The sequence below is a fragment of the Cornus florida genome, unplaced genomic scaffold (genome assembly GCF_030987335.1).
Source record: "Cornus florida cultivar Cherokee Brave unplaced genomic scaffold, ASM3098733v1 CherokeeBrave_3.0.0_Hap2_Chr02, whole genome shotgun sequence".
NCBI lineage: Eukaryota > Viridiplantae > Streptophyta > Magnoliopsida > Cornales > Cornaceae > Cornus > Cornus florida.
Window position 1 is genome coordinate 6,631,496 of NW_026775572.1, and position 17,024 is coordinate 6,648,519.

At 35.1% G+C, this 17,024-nt stretch overlaps 2 protein-coding genes across 2 annotated transcripts; one reads left to right on the top strand and one right to left on the bottom strand.

The window, feature by feature from the left end:
- The first annotated feature begins 1,224 nt into the window (after positions 1–1,224).
- LOC132293340 (pyruvate kinase 1, cytosolic-like) lies at positions 1,225–11,276 on the top strand. Its single transcript, XM_059790783.1, has 16 exons — positions 1,225–1,415; positions 1,581–1,677; positions 1,850–1,947; positions 2,577–2,732; positions 3,217–3,294; positions 3,427–3,558; positions 5,939–6,019; positions 6,148–6,219; positions 6,344–6,433; positions 7,902–8,046; positions 8,334–8,422; positions 9,365–9,460; positions 9,613–9,680; positions 9,965–10,064; positions 10,247–10,306; positions 10,779–11,276. Exons 1-16 carry the CDS (start codon positions 1,347–1,349, stop codon positions 10,929–10,931), a joined length of 1,584 nt encoding a protein of 527 aa, XP_059646766.1. The 5' UTR covers positions 1,225–1,346; the 3' UTR covers positions 10,932–11,276.
- An 896-nt stretch (positions 11,277–12,172) lies between these two features.
- Positions 12,173–14,057, bottom strand: LOC132293342 (uncharacterized). Its single transcript, XM_059790784.1, has one exon. The coding sequence runs from the start codon at positions 13,847–13,849 to the stop codon at positions 12,395–12,397; it is 1,455 nt and encodes a 484-aa protein (XP_059646767.1). The 5' UTR covers positions 13,850–14,057; the 3' UTR covers positions 12,173–12,394.
- Between the last annotated feature and the right edge of the window lie 2,967 nt (positions 14,058–17,024).

The window sequence follows — 17,024 nt, forward strand, 5'->3', positions numbered from 1 at the left end:
TCCAAAAAAATAACAAGAGCCGTTGAGGTCAATTTCAGATGAGGTTTGAGTTCTTATGTTCTCATTTATACTAGGCAGCTCAATTTGCAACAGAGCCGATAGTTGATTGGGTCAGTTTTGGGCACTTTTTGGCTTAACACAGTCACTATTGTAGCTCTTTGGAACCTTCATTATAGAATAGTTGCGACTAAAATCTTGTATTTTGGTTTATGTCATGTTTGGCTATGCAATGCAAAAATAGTGTACCAACATCACATTTTGAAACTCTTCTTGGAATTCATTATATATATATATATATATATATAAGTTGCATTAGAGACTATTCAAGTCAATGCAATGAAAAGTATTCAAGTCTCTAATGCAACTTTTAAGTCTTTACCAGTATTCCCTCTAGAATGTTGTTGAATTTCCAATTTCAATACTTTTCATTTTATTGACTTGAATATATTGTCATTTGTCAATGAAATGAGAAGTATTCAAGTCTCTAATGCAACTTTTAAGTCTCAACCAGCATTCCCTCTAAAATGTTGTTGAATTTTCAATTTCACGAAAAAAAAAATAAATAAATAAATAAACCCATTTGGTTAGCATAAACCGGTTCGTTTGAAGATTAGAAACTAGGGAGGGCAATTTGACCTGCCCCGCGGTTACCTGCCCCACCCCGCTCCGTTTTTGGCGATTTTGGAAGACCGTATTGCTTATTTGGACTAGGATGGTTTGGTGTAATAAAAACCCGTACGGGTTTGGTGCGGGGGCGGGAGGAGGTCGTCCCGCCCCACCCCATTTAAATAACAAATTACTTAAGTACTCTTATTTCATTAATATATATATTTCCTACTATATACTAAGAACCCTATATAACAATATTAAAATAAGAAATGAATTTCATTAAAAGGAAAGTTGCAATGGTAAAAAATTAAAGATGAGGGGAAAAAAAAAAAAAAAGAGCAAATCTATCTCAACAATAAATAAATTGTGATCTTAAACGGGGTGGGGCGGATACCCGCAGAGGTAAAATTGTTAAACGGTTACGGGGATGGAATGAAAAGTTCCCCTACTTTTACAATTTTGGGTAAGAACAGAGACACAATTTTTAAACGATTGCGAGTGTGGAGAGGATACACCCGCCCAAACCCGCCCCGTTGCCATCCCTGTTAGAAACCAAAAAGCAAGGATATTCTTTTGGACACGCTTTAAACTCCTTCGGTCCCGCACGCGTGCGCTCTTCCGCACCGAGCCACCTCCCCCTCTCTCTCTCTCTCTCTCTCTCTCTCTCTCTAAGCCTGCAAATATCCGTTCTCTTCCACTCCTGCACGAAGTTCACAGTCACATTTTGATCAGCAAAAATGCATGCGAATCATTTGCTTCTTGAGGAGCCTATCAGGATGGCCTCCATCCTCGAGCCATCAAAACCTGTAAGTCTCAATTTTTCAATTGCTTAATTTTTTTTTCGTTTTCAGTGTGGATCTGTAAATAATGATATACTTTTGCGTGTATATATATGTATCTCTTTGTAAATACATATATTTCTGCATTCTTGAATTTGATTTTATGAATTTCTATGATGTTGGATTCTGCAGAGTTTCTTTCCTGCAATGACGAAGATCGTGGGGACTTTGGGCCCCAGGTCTCGATCCGTGGATGTTATTTCTGGCTGTCTAAAATCTGGAATGTCTGGTATTACATACTTTCTGTGTTTTATATTTGAATTTTTTTCTTAACAAAAATTATAGATGAATTTATTTATATAATGTTTGAATGCATGTGAGTCTTACAGTTGGATTAGGGTTTGATTTTACTATCTAGATGGATTTTGATCTAATGGCTTGTGAATATATCTTTTTGGTAGTGGCACGATTCGATTTTTCGTGGGGAGACCCTGAGTTTCACCAACAGACTCTGGAAAACTTGAAGTTGGCTGTGAAGAGTACTAAGAAGCTATGTGCTGTATGTATCTCTATGTATTGGTCTTTAATGACAAAGATGTAATTTTTAGTAATTCATTTTTATGTGCGTTCAAATTTTTATCCTTTAATTATCAATGCAATTAGGTTCCTATCTATCTTTTACACTGCTTGTTTACTGATTGTATCCACCTGTAGTAGTGGTTTACTGATTGTATCTTTTATTTCCTTTTTTGGTTGGTAAGAACAGTAAAGGGAAGGAAAAAGAAACGGAAAAAATTTGAACCTTATGTATATCACTTTCTTGGTCTGTAATCTGTATAATGGAAAAAGGTCACACTTGTCTAGTGAAACCTTTATATTGTTTGGATGAGCTGGTTTTTAAAGGGGCTATTTGGAAATCTCAAGAAATGATATATGCCAAAATCCCAGCTTATCTTGTTATTTGGTTCAGAGGAAAACCAACATTGTGTTGTTCTGGCAACCAAATGGAAACTAATTATCATTAATTTTTTAAGTTGTTTCTTATTAAATCATCCCATGTTAGTTTAGTCTCTTAATTTATGTTACAACCAAATGGAACTTGTGCTTAGTACATAAGAAGAAAAAAAAAAATAATAATAAAAATAAAAATAAAAGACATTGAGAGTGTAATGTTGTTTACCTTTTCAGGTAATGCTAGACACGGTGGGTCCTGAGTTGCAGGTTATTAATAAAAGTGAGAAAACTATTTCACTTCAGGCGGATGGCATTGTTGTTTTGACACCTAATCAAGATCAGGAAGCCTCGATAGAAGTATTGCCCATCAACTTTTCTGGACTGTCAAAGGTTAGACACTTCCATCTCCCTCCCCATAGTTATGAATTGTTTCCATTAATTACATCTTTTGGTAAAATAGTGGTTCAATTGTACATAACGAATATTTCTTGCCTGTAAATTGACACGATAAACTTACATTTAGATTGACACGATAAACTACCTGTTAACATAATGAATCAGGAAAAACACACTGTTGACTAGTAATTTCCTATTCAAATGAAAGGTAGTTTAACTTTGGAACCCCAAATTCGGAACCAACTTGTCATTTTTTTTTTTTGTGGTTTTTTATTTTTATCATACTTTGTTAAAGATTAGCAACGCATATAAAAAAAATGGCTAGCCCAGTGCATGAGCCCCCTTCATAACAACACATATGTCCCGGAACTATATTTGGTTCAGTAAAATTGCATGATAAAATTGGTCGTGTTCATACTTCATATGATCTTTTTAGTACAATGTCCAAACTTACCAGACCTTCAGTTGCTTTTTGCAGGCAGTCAAGAAAGGAGACACTATATTTGTCGGTCAATATCTTTTCACAGGAAGTGAAAGTACTTCTGTTTGGCTGGAGGTAGGGGTGCAGAATGCCTATCAAACACCCCCTCAAATTAAAAATAAATAATTAATTAAATCTGCACTCAAGAAGCCAAGATTTAAAGTATGAGTCAGAGTTGACTAATATTTTTTTATTGGATTCATGCAGGTAGATGAAGTGAAAGGTGAAGATGTGGTTTGTGTGATAAAGAATACTGCAACACTGACTGGGTCATTGCTCACTCTACATGCCTGTCAAATTCGTATTGATCTGCCTACTCTCTCTGATAAAGATAAGGAAGTGAGTTATGCCTTTAAGCAATACATATTCTAAGCGTCTATTTTCTTCATTGCAGTGAAAAAGGTTGAAACCTATAATTGAGGAAAAAGTTACCTGAGATAATATCTGTTAAGTAAGACTTCTTCATTTTATGTGGACATCCTTGTTTGTTTATGCTTGCTGTTGGTCATATCAACAAGGGCAGCCCCCTTCATGCACTGTTTTTCGATGTTCCTTACGTTTTTGTGGATGTTGGTTTGTGTATTTCCTTTTCCGTTTCATGCAGAGAAAAAGGCTGAAACTACAAATGAGGAGAATTTGTCTTGGATAATCTTTATGGATATATTTTCATCTTATGTAGACACAATCACATGTTTTTGCTCACCAGAAGGCCATTACCCATTGGTCTCAATTAATTGAGGGTACTGAGAGGGGTGTAGTAGGTACAAACATAGCCTTTGGAACTATTTGTATAAAGTGGCTGACCTCAATCTCGAATCCACACACTAATGCTTAGCCCAAGCTTTTACTATTGTACCAAGCAACGGTCCTTGATGGATGTGTTAGACTGTTACCCAAGGTTCTGGTATGCCGTAGTACAAACTGTGATGTTGGGGGAGGGGGGTGGGTTTAATACGTCTTATGGATAGTATTTTACCCTTAACTAACTTTTCTAATCATTGTAAATCCTTATGGACCTTATCTGAAATTGAGTTTGTTAGTTGTGATGATTGATATTCAAATAACAATTTTATGCCTGTTAATTTTCAATTTCCATAATTCATAAATCAGATTCACAATCATGCATCAATCGAAAATAAAGTAAGAGACACCAATTTTTGCGTGGAAAGCCCAAATGGGAAAAACCACAGGATCTAGTCCAGACAAGCACAATCCATTATTCGAGAAAGAAGTTACAATTAGGTTGACAATTCCACAACCTAGAATCCCTAGTAATTTCTTGACATACGCTCACGCCAAAGTGCCAAACCTTTCACTCAAGTATCTAGGCCATTCGTTTTCTCGTCAACAGACTTCGCTCCTTATGAATCTATTTCTCTAGTGATTGTTTGCCCTATATGCTATGACAATTAATCGGTTGAATTCGATTGGATCATTGAATCCCTCCTTGATGAACACTCAATCACATATGATGTCTAAGGAAAGCCTAATTTGAGTAAATTGGGAATTCTCCTTCCTCGAGCAAATATTCCTCTAGATGATCAAAGACTGCAAAATCATTCCTAGACTGACTATAACCCCATAATTATAGCCAAATAGGTAGTTCATACGTTTTAGTTAGTAGAATCCTTGTTAAATTGTGTTTTGAGAGAGTTTTCAAAAACTATGCCTGTCAAGTTCTATTGATTAACCCTTCAATCGAAGCCTACCGAACAACCCTTCATTGATCAACCCTTCAGTTGAGATGTAATGTTTTTCAAAATTATTTTTTCGATCAACCATTAGATCAGTGGCTACTAGAAGATATTCGATCAATTGATGCTCACCATTATTCAGTTTAAAACATAATTAAGAAAAGTGTGTAAAAAAACTTTGAAAAAACCTTTTTTCAAAAAAAAATTTTAAAACAAAATAGGGAGCCTCTCCAACATCAATCTAGGTCATATTTGGTTTTTCTAAGGTCAATTTACTTGTGCCCTAGATATGTGATGAGGATCCAAACTTCATGTCGTGTTCTTCACAATTTTGTGTCTGCCTTGTCTTCTATAGATGTACTTGAACAACTCAAGGCACTTTGACACGTTACAAGTTTTAGGTAGGAAATTGTTAATACATGACTGATATACCTAACAGTTTGCTTACTGCTGTTCATTATTCCTAAGGGCTGCCTCGCACTTTATCTTTCTGCTCTGATGCAGTGCCTTTAGCAGCCATACTTGAATGAATTTTGAGCGAATATATAAAACATTTGGAGCATAAATGGTGTTTTCCAGTATAAGGTAGTTGATACTCATATATTCAAGCACAACAAAGAACAAATGAAGCTTTTTTTCCCAATTACGTGGGTTCGCTGCTACATAAATCTCATTCTTCCATTTCTTAGTATTCATGCTCATATTTATCATGCAAAAATTTTACACTCTTTGGCAAGCTACCTAACGCAAAATAGAAAAGACACCAGGTTAAATTCATCAGCTGTTGCCAAAGATAGTGGCTGTGCATCTCTAAACTTTGTACAGCTCCTGTATTTTAGATCCTGATCAATGGTAATGGGTGCCTTGCCTTTTTGAAATTTGCATGCTATTATTTGAATTTTACCAATATATGTCATTTGCAGCAAAATATTAACTAGGTTTTGAAGTTCCCTCCAGTCAAGTGTTGCTTACTGCCATAGCTGTATTACCAACTGCTTTTGGTGTTAATTCACTTTTCATTTCAGGCCATAAGTACGTGGGGTGTTCAAAATAAAATTGACTTCCTCTCTCTATCATATACTCGGCATGCAGAAGATGTTCGTGAAGTAAGGATCATTTATGATTTACTATATCTTAGTTATCCTGTCTCTAAATTTTCTTATATTCTTCTTATAGTTAGTCATTCTGATTGTTTTATAGCTCCAATAACATTCTGCTTTATGTTCTAATGCAGGCCCGTGAATTTTTATCTAAGCTGGGTGATCTCAGTCAGACTCAAATTTTTGCAAAAATTGAAAATGTAGAGGTAAGTTTCAAATCTTCGTAGCTCATATGAGGTTGCCTCTGCTATTCAGATGTGATCCCATGGAAAATCAGGGCAATATTGCGGAAATTTGAATGTATATATGAATCTCATTCCCCCATTTTAGGGTTTGACGCATTTTGATGAGATCCTAAAAGAAGCAGATGGTATAATCCTCTCTCGTGGAAATCTTGGTATAGATCTCCCACCACAGAAGGTTAGTTTTTAAATTTTTTTCAAGTTCTGCACAGGGATATAGTTAGGAATATAATTATTTCAATGGTTGATATGGCTCCAATGTTCTGAATTTTTTTTATTTTTTGTTGGATTAAGGGCTAAATATTTCCCTTCCCTCGATTGTGTATATTACAGTGTTACAGGTGTTTTCTTTTTTTCTTTTTTTTCCCTTTAAAGTAAGTTGGAGTAAATATAAAAGTATGCGTGCAATATCTCAAATCATTCCATGTTCAATATTTGTTCCTTCATTTCTACTATTGATAATTAAGGATTTAGATAAAAAATTATTTTAGAAAGCATGAGATTTGAATTTATTTATTAACTAGAGACATCTCTCTTTCTCTTTATGTGTGTGCGTACATATCTATATCTATCTAGCTATCTTTTGCTGTAAACTTATGAATCCCTTCTGTTGTCAATAAAGAAAGAAATGCCTCTCGTTTGGGATGACTCATTCTAAAGTCATGAATGTGGTGGCCGTAAAGTGTGTTCCTCAAAACAAGAAATGTTACCATGCCGTCAAGCCACTTTTCTACTAAAAAGAAAGAAGTGGGCGCATACGTTATGAAGGAGGCTCCGGACCCCATGATTGAGAACACACAAACACGCGCATATGTATATATATATATATGGCAGGGAACAAAATGTATTGCCTAACAGTAACAGCTAGCTCTTATAACTTTGATTGATGCAGTAGTAAATATTTAACAATAAATGTCTTACCTACATTGGAAATGCTGAGGGGAATATTGGGGACATATAACCTTTGGTATCATTTTGTATAAAGTGACTACTTTGAGACTGGAATCAATCTCATCGCACTTGCTAGCTCTAATTTTTAACGTTATGTTAATTTAGGAAAATGGGTAATCTGTGTAGAACATATACCGATTCATGAATTTAGGGCAGATACATCGGTTGGGAATAAAGCCCATTACCTCCTTTATTTTACCTTATTATGTGTATTCCTTTTTAAGTATGTCCTTCATTTTTGTACCTTTTGTTATTCTTGATATATATATATGCATAATTTTATAAAATATAGAAAAATTGGGCTTTCTTTTTAATATTTTTAGGTGTGTTTTAGTATTTATTTTTCTTTTTCTTTTTTGATAGTTTTGAAGGAGAGAGTAAGTAAAGTCTCGTTAAGAACCTCCAAAACCCTAGTCCTATAAATTACCTGGGAAGTAAATTCGTTCTATAATCTATCATGTATTATACGATAAGAGTCAGGGTGCATTATATATCACTGATTCATATAACTTTACACGTGTTGTATATGGTTTATTCTGTATTGTAGTTTGTCTTATTGGTACCAATAACTCATGATTACGCTTCACGATGGGTCAATGTTTTTACTTTGTTCAATTTTGTGGATCCACCAATATAGCGTTGAACTGACTGTTACACTGAACCTGCTGCTGAGCGCACATTTTTGTAATTTGCAGGTATTCCTATTTCAAAAGGCTGCTGTTTACAAGTGTAACATGGCTGGAAAGCCTGCAGTGATAACTCGTGTTGTGGATAGTATGACTGACAATCTTAGACCAACTCGTGCAGAAGCAACTGACGTTGCCAATGCTGTATTGGATGGTGTGTCCCTTATTGTCTTTGTAGATGCATGTCGTGATCCTTATTAAATTCACTGTTTTTTTTTTTTTGCATATTGCATGTAACATGCTACTGCATTGGGATTCTAGATGTTTTCTTGTTGGTGTGAGGCTCTTGTATGAGTATTCCTTTTACTTTCTCTTTTATAGTTCATGTCTTTGTTTACTTGTCCAAAATATATATATATATATATATATATGGTATGCAAATATAATGTGGAGATACTGGACCTTATTTTCTTGCTTTTCTGATTTTATAAATGGGTGCAGGAACTGATGCAATCCTTCTTGGTGCTGAGACTTTGCGTGGCTTGTATCCTGTTGAGACTATTTCTATTGTTGGTAAAATTTGTTCTGAGGTAATTCTTTTTTATCTTGACGTTGCTAAGAATTTTTCTGCTAAGGAACTTCGTGTCTAACTGCAAGCTCTAAATGTATGTTACCTGGAATTTCAAACGTTTGAACCCCGTATGCATCTTAATCTGTACAATGTGAAATGTGTGCTACATAGGAAAGTTCCGACTTCACAGCCTTCTATAATTTATTGCTCTGCTGCTTTGGCTATCTGGCACATGTTCTACACTAACTGCCTGATTGGTTGGGCAATTACCCTTATGGTCCCAGTCAGTAAGATTTTTGTGTTTTCTCTCTCCCCCCGTCCTTTTGTTTTTCTTTTTCAAAGTAAATGTGACACATATGACATCTAAAATGCAGAGCATTTTCTTGCAGGAGTACTTAATTTGTATTTGCAACATCACAAAACACACACACACTCTCTCTCTCTCTCTCTGCACTCGTGAATTTTATTTTATATGCATTTCTTCATTTCTGGTTTCTGTTTTATTATGTGGGTTTAGATGTTGACTGCTAGACTCCAGGTTCACGCCTTAACATCAGGGGATATCTTATTATGTTTAAACAATTACTCAAGTAAATAAATCCTTGTTTTATCTAATTGCATTTCCCGCCAGCTAATTTTTTTCACTCAGCTATATGATATGGCTTAGTTCTTACTGTCTTTTTTCAGTAATTACGTAGTTCTTACTGCCGACTAGCATAATCTCTTAAAGTGCTGTTGGAGTAGAAGATATGAACAAGTTATGTTTTATAAATATGTGTGTACAATCCTTCATATTCTTAAAGTGCTGTTGGAGTGGAGATCATAATGCCCTGAAACTTGTAAATATGTGTGTACAATCCTTCATGTTCTTCATATAATTCCATTAGCATCATTTCTTATGGATTTATTGTATTTGAGCTCTTATAAATGACAAACATCACATTCTCAAATTGCTATGTAGGCGGAGAAAGTTTTCAACCAGGACCTGTACTTTAAGAAGACTGTCAAATATGTTGGAGAACCGATGACCCACTTGGAATCCATTGCTTCATCTGCGGTATTTTCTTTTAGGTTTTTTTATTGTACCGTTTTGTTTTTTAATGATGAGGTTACTGAGATTTCATTGATTTTGGTTTCCTCTGTTTGAAACAATTGTTTACGTGAAATTGGTTTCCTCTGGTTACAATCGTATTTCTACTTCTTGTTTAGGTGAGGGCGGCTATTAAGGTGAAGGCATCTGTTATTATTTGTTTCACTTCATCTGGAAGGGCTGCAAGGTATTTAGATATTTGGAAGGCGAGAGTGTGTATTTACTTGTAACTCTTTTGGGGAACACATTACAAGTCTGTTTTTAAGAAACTACCCAGTTAGGGTTCAAGTCCTGATTTCTTGCTTAGTGAACCCTAGTGTAATCAAGCTGTAAATTTAGATGGCCCCTTTTGAATTATTATATGTGATTCTTTACCCATATGTGATTCTTTACCCACATGCAACCAATCATATTTACTCATTTCCACGATACTCAATATGGTTCATATTGTATATGTGTATGTATATGCAGATTAATTGCGAAGTATAGGCCGACAATGCCTGTTCTATCAGTTGTCATTCCTCGTCTCAAGACAAATCAACTACGGTGGAGTTTTAGTGGTGCATTCGAGGTGTGCCTGACTTTTTTTTTTTTTTTTGCCCAACTAAGTTAATTATAACTTGTCCACCACAGGATAGTTTCTTGTTACCATAGGGATTTATATAACTTCTCTTTTCCTTTCGTTTATGCCATGTGGTTGATATTCAAGCTAATAAATTGATACTATTTTTTCCACTTCATATGAATGTTTAGGCAAGGCAATCGCTTATAGTCAGAGGTCTTTTCCCCATGCTCGCTGATCCTCGGCATCCCGTAAGTTCTTATTTTGCATAACTTTGTTGTTGATGCTGCTATTCGGTTTGAAATTATATTTGTCTTTGTATAGTGGGTTTTCTCTGCACAATGTGTTGTTGGTTATCTGTGAGTCCTAGAAGATTTATTTGCTGTTGCCCACAAATTTCCATCTTCAGGCCTGCATGGCTGAAGCAGGGAACTCCGTTTTTCCTAATGAATTATATTGTCAAACTGTCCTGAGCTTGAGTTCAACGAATGGCTGCCATGAGTGGATTGTGCTTTCGTTCTTGATGTAATGCACATACAAGTGTTAAGTTTTTTCATAGGTTTATGATAACCAAGATGTCTTTATAATCTAATTGTTTACAAGGTCAACAATGGCAAATTAAACATTTTTGACTGAAACGTGTCTTGTTCATGCCATTTCTATTAAATTTCACTATTTCCATCTACTAAATTTCACTAAATCTGGTGTCTACCCGCTTTGCAGGCTGAGTCTACAAATGCAACGAACGAGTCAGTTCTAAAGGTTGCACTCGATCACGGAAAGACCTCCGGAGTTATAAAGTCACATGATCGAGTTGTTGTTTGCCAGAAAGTTGGGGATGCATCTGTTGTCAAGATTATCGAGCTTGAAGATTAGAACATATAGCTACAACTAGTTTCAAGCCATTCTGACGGCTTACCTCCGATTTTGGAAAGTGGCGGTGGACTGTTGCCATCACCTGTGCGGTTCAAATCTTGTGGTCTTGGAGATTATCTTACAAAGTCGCATATATTATGAATGTACACTTGAAAAATTGGAGTGGTGTAAAATAAGTCCAATTTTTGCTTGGATATATGAGTGGGAGCTTTCAGATTTTATTCTCAGTAATTTTATAAATGGACAGCTCTGGTGTTGAGCAGAAATGGATCCTTTTTGCATCAATAAATGTTTATCCCAATATGGATGTTTGGGTGTTGAAGGTTTTCAACTTTCATTTTATAATCGGTTGTGTCTTGCTCCAACAACGCCATTTGAAATTGGATATTGCCATCATGAAAATCTTCCACCTCTTTCCACTTCTTTTTGTTTTTTTTAAGTTAAAGGTAAGCTTGTATAAATAGAAATGTGGAAAGAATATACATGAGGGCACTAATAGCTCCCCAAAAGAAATACAACAGCAACCAAGATACAAAAGGAACAGCAAAGCAAAGCAAAGTTGCAGACAGCAGAAAACAAAGCTTGTAGCAAGCTATAAGCCAACAGTAAAATGAACCTTAAACAAAACAACCCTTGATCTAACAGGAAATTGGACCTTAAACAAATCATCTCTTGAAACAACCAGGTGGAAAGCATTCCAAGTCCTATTGTGCCAAACTTGAATGACCTCCATAAAGAGAGCAGCCTTTGTAATAGAGGTATTGCAAGTCATTGAAGGACAGTACTTGGCTTAACTGTGAGGTGTTTGTAAGAATGATAGAAGCTAATCTTGAAGGGATGGAGGATTTGATCAGTGAGATGATGTGTTAAGGAGGAGCGGATTTGTTCCTGAATGCTCTTGAGTTCCTTTCCATCCATAAGAAGTAAACTGCAGCAGAAAAAAGCAATTTGTGCACTAGAAATTTCTGTGATGTCCAATGTGAGGAGCACCATGCAACCAAATCTGTCCAAGAGTTGGACTGTAAAGAGAAACTTGAGACCCCTTGAATGAACCTCCAAATGTGAGAGCTGTACTTGCATTTAAAGAACAGATGGTCAAGGGATTCAGACCAAAACATGCAAACCAAATGCATTGATTCCACTTCAAATAGCCTTTGGCGGTGCTCAAGCCAGATTCTTATGAAAAAAAGTAATGCAGAAGCAAACTTATAAATCATCCTATTTGCCTTGGAAACGCTTGCTGCCAACAAAAATTTAGCTTTCAAGAACTTACATAGAAAATAATAAAAAGAAGCCTGACTTGTGCATCATACAATACCAATCTACAAGAAGCAAAGCAGAAGAAGAGAAAGAATTGAAAGGGCAAGCCCAAGACTGAATTACATGAAGACATGAACAAAATTTGGAAGAAGAACAACCAACCATATATAAATATGTCTAATGTATCTAATCTACTATACAATTCATCCGTTGATGGAAGATGGGTCACTCCTCTTGTGGGTACAATTTTGTTGTTGCTGTTGTTGAAGATCAATCAAGTCGAGCTCTTTCTGGCGAAGGAGGAGGACCATCCTCTCATTCTCAAGCTTCATTCTCTCGTTTTTAAGCTTGTCTCTCTCCATCTCCCTCTCCTTCTTGCTGCTAAACTTCACCCATTTCAACCTCTGCTTCTCGAGTTCAAACGCTTCACATTGGTACCCAACCCGTTGCTCCTCCAATTGCATCAACCTCACCTTCATCCACTGCCTTTTCTCCCAAGGACTTTTAGTCCCATCTTGAACCACACTCATCATTTCAGAGCTCAATTGTTGAATCAATTGCGAGGGTGAGGGCGAGGGGGAAAGCGAGAGAGACACTCCCTTTCTCGCCCTTTTCTTCGAGCACCTTTCATCCTCATCGTCCTCCTCATGGCCGTGCTCATGGCTTCTCAGACCACCTTCCACCACCTCGTCTTCCTCTTCCTCATCATCGTCATCATTGTCATCCTCCTCGTCATCATCCTCCTCTTCGCTTCCCACTTTCACCATTTTCAGTCCCTCTGACTCTGCCCTAACCAAATTAGCCGCAATTGGGGCATTCTCTGTCGAGTGAAAACACCGCTGCTGCTGTGGCTGCTGCTGAACGTGAGATGGCTCAGCTGCCACTTCTGGTGAACGGTGGGCACCCGAACCACCACCACCGCAGCTATTATGATAAGCACACATTTCCCTGAAAAACAAGTGCTTGGAATTGAGTAATTTCCTAACTTCTTCCCTCCTTTTCGGCGTTAAATGGTCCATGGTTTCGAGCAAGCTCTGGTTCTCAACAACTTGACAAGCTGTTCCTTTCCCTAATATATCATTAACCCTCTTGTACCTCTTGTTCAAATCATTGAACTTGTCCTCACATTGCTGTGGAGACACATAAAACCCTCTCTCCATCATAGCCCTCGACACGGATTTCCACTTCCCCTTCTTCTGCAACAACCCACCGCCCTTCTTCTTCCCGGCCGGATCGTTCCCTTCGGACCCGGCTTCATCCCCAATATAAAACACCACCATTATCAACAACCTAACCATGTTATCGGTCCATTTCATTCTCTGCCATGGAGACACTTTCCTACTCCCATCACCAGCACTGTCCTCAGCGGTGAGTCCAGGCTCATCCTCATCACTAAGTGTCAACTGGGATTTGGATTTTGGGGCATATGGGTAGGCTTGTTTCACAGGTCTCTGAGATTGTGGGTTTTGATCAGCCTCATGGTGGCCAAAGCCAACAATTGGGAGGTGTTGGTGTGATTGCAAATGGTGAGGGTTTTGTTGGGGTTGGGATTGGGATTGGGATTGGGGTTGGTGTGGGTGTAGTGACATTTCTAGCTCTAACATTCCAGAACCCATATTTGAAAACAATCCACCAGATAAACCATTACTAGTTTCCATTAACCTAAAAAAACTAGTTCAATAACCAAAATCATGAGGACCCAATTGAGTAAAAAGTATCATTATACGCTGTTTTTCACATTATATAAGGGATCAAAATATAGATTACAAGAACAAAACCTAATAATAAAAGTTGCCTGAATCACAAGTACTAAAGAGATTGAGATTGAAGTGTAACATCACCAATTTCTGAGGCACCTACTTTGATAGTCCAGAAAAATTTAGTGCTTCACCAGCTTTTGCAGCATTATCTGGCTAATTCTGGAGAGAGAGAGAGAGAGAGAAAGGGTACGATATGATGGGTGAATTGGGGAGCAGTACACCGAGTGGTATGGATGGATAGAGACAGTGCGTGTGTATATACATAGGGTGGAGCAGCTGGTTTTAGTGTGGGAGGTTTTGGTTTGGGGCTGACAGAAAACTGCCCCTGGTTTTGCACTCTTCACCAGTTTTAGAGAGAGAGAGAGAGAGGAGAGAGAGAGAGAGTCCACAGGATTTTGCAAAACTGCAACTCCGCTTAACGTTGTTTTGACCTTTCTTGGAATGATAGAGTAAAGTTACAATGAGGTGCACATCATTTTAGCACCCGTGAGCTTCTTATTTTTTTTCTGTTTTTGAACATACAAAATTTAAAGAAGGATCTTTCAAAATTTGGCATAAAAAAATATTTAAAATAGATTACGTGTTTTAATTAAATTTTAATATTCTCTTTCGGTTGATCAATTTTGACTTACATTTGACAAGTTCTTATCATTTTATTTTAAAATATTTTATATTAATTTTTATTATAGAACTCTTTTAGAACATTGTCTCTTTTTTTTTTGTTCAATTTTTTTTGGTTAAGGTTTTAAAATAATGTCACGATGTGATTGACGCCTAAATTTTATTTATTAAGTAATGATATAAGCTTATTTAAGGGACGACTTAACCATAAGATGAATAGGTAAGATTTTAAATAGGATCGGATGTTACATATCTCATCATATTACTTATATATTTTTGTAATGAATTAATTATGTTTTGTATATTATTTTTTTGTATTGGTTTATATAAATTTCTTTTATATATATATATATATATATATATATATATATATATATATATTAATAAATTTATTTGCTCAAATAAAAGAAGAGGCCACATATCCAATGGACTAGCTGGTGTTGGTGTTCGCCCCCACCCCGTTTCTCTATATTATATATATATATAAATTATTTATGTTTTGTATATTGTATTAGTTACTAAATAAATACAATTCCTCTTCTATTAATTAATATAAATTACTTTTAATTACCTCAATTTTTTCTCTCAACAATTTTACATATGTTCGACTCCAAATTTTAAAATTCTCTTATATATCAATCATTGTTTAAAAAAATTGTTTTGTAATTTATTGACTCTCTTTCACGTAAATTTTAAGTACAAAAAATTATTATCTATTCAGTTAAAAAATGGAAAAAAAGTATTTTCATATTTCCTCTAGCGTAATGCAAGTTAAGTAGATAAAAAAAAATAAAAATAAAAACGATTGGTAATGTATTACTATAACCAGTGTGAGAAGACTTAATTTAAAATTTTGGCTTTCCGCCTCAAATGGGGTCAAATCGGCTCTGTCTATTTGTCCAATGGAATAATATAATTTATTAATTTTTATTCACTTGATGTAGTAAACAAGTTCAAGTTTGGATCTATCTGATACTTAAGTTGTTGCTTATTTAAAAGGTGACCTAGCGATATTAGGTTCTTAGAAAAAATATATATATATTGTAAAAAAAAGTTTCATAACAATTTATTACTCCCTTCGTCCCTAATTAGTAGTCTATTTTTTTCTTTTTACATGTCCTAAAGTAGTTGTCTTATTTAAAAAGTCAAAGTATTTTTTTATTATATATTCATCATTGTCCTTTATTTTTTAAAAACATTTCAAATTTTGTAACTATATATATTTAAATTAAAAAGAATAATTTAATAATTTACAAAAAAAACTTTTTAAATATGAACTCCTGTCTAAAAATAGGAGGGAGGTAGGATTATTTTTTCATCTCAGTTGAGGACAATTATATGAGCTACCTTAAGCCAAACTGGTTCAAACATTGAATCTAAGCCGCCAAGGGAGGTCCAGAGTTGGCAGTGATTTGACTGACAAACGGAGAGATAAAGTGTCAGTTACACGGTTTTTGGCAATTGAGGAAAAATTAAAGAAATACGTAGTAAATAAGAAAAGAAAGTTTGAAATAATTCCAAAATTCTCACCGGCTACTTTTACGCCAAATTAGTTTAGCGAGGGATAAAAAAATTGATTTGTCCATTGAGTTAAATCCATATTTATTAAGTTTTTAATATATACATTCAATTTCATGAATTTCAGTTGGTTAAAATTTAAACTCTAAAACAGAATAAAAACTCGAAAAAGACGCAGTAGAAGGAGAATTACATGAAAATACACATATTTGCTAATTTTGGCACATGTGTGTATATAGAAGGAGAGAGGTGGAAAATAAAAATAAAAAAAGGGAAGAACACGTAATAGTAGTAGCGATCATTTTTTTTTTTTTTTTTTTTTTGGTTGCTCAACCCTTCTCTTTAGGACCATTGTGTTTCAATTTGTAGGACCCACATATGAGAAATCATATTCTTTTTAATAACAATATTCTGTAATTCATGAGATGAATATACGGAGTATATAACTATATATATATATATATATTTGCTTTTTTCTGTTTTTTGGGACCACTTGCTTTTATTTTATCACATGAATTTTTTGAATTCAAATAAAGACTATCAAATAACAAATTCGTCAAGAAAAATAATTACTAGAAAATTGTTCACTTTATTTATGCATTAATGTGTTGCTAGTTGGTAACGTTTTAAGAATATTTTAATTTTAAAATTATTATTATTACTTTTTTTTTTTGGTAAGAAAACACGTTGTAAATTATAAGTTATAGGTCTTTCAAAAAACGTCACATGTTAATTTTTTTAACAATTAAACCTAAAACACCTAAATAAATACAAATACATTTAGTTGAGAATTTTGAGATAAGATATAGTAATGAAATGAAATAGATTACTCTTCAATGGTGTCGCTATAAATTACATAAGCAGATGCCTCGATAAATTAGTAACTCTGGTGAATTTTGAAGTGTCAAATTTTTACTTTTTACATCTACTAATC

Coding starts and splice junctions, on each gene's coding strand:
- LOC132293342 (XM_059790784.1), bottom strand. CDS start 13,849: ATGGAAACTAGTAATGGTTTATCTGGTGGATTGTTTTCAAATATGGGT.
- LOC132293340 (XM_059790783.1), top strand. CDS start 1,347: ATGCATGCGAATCATTTGCTTCTTGAGGAGCCTATCAGGATGGCCTCC. Junction 9,681..9,964: donor TCATCTGGAAGGGCTGCAAG/GTATTTAGATAT, acceptor ATGTATATGCAG/ATTAATTGCGAAGTATAGGC. Junction 10,065..10,246: donor GTTTTAGTGGTGCATTCGAG/GTGTGCCTGACT, acceptor ATGAATGTTTAG/GCAAGGCAATCGCTTATAGT.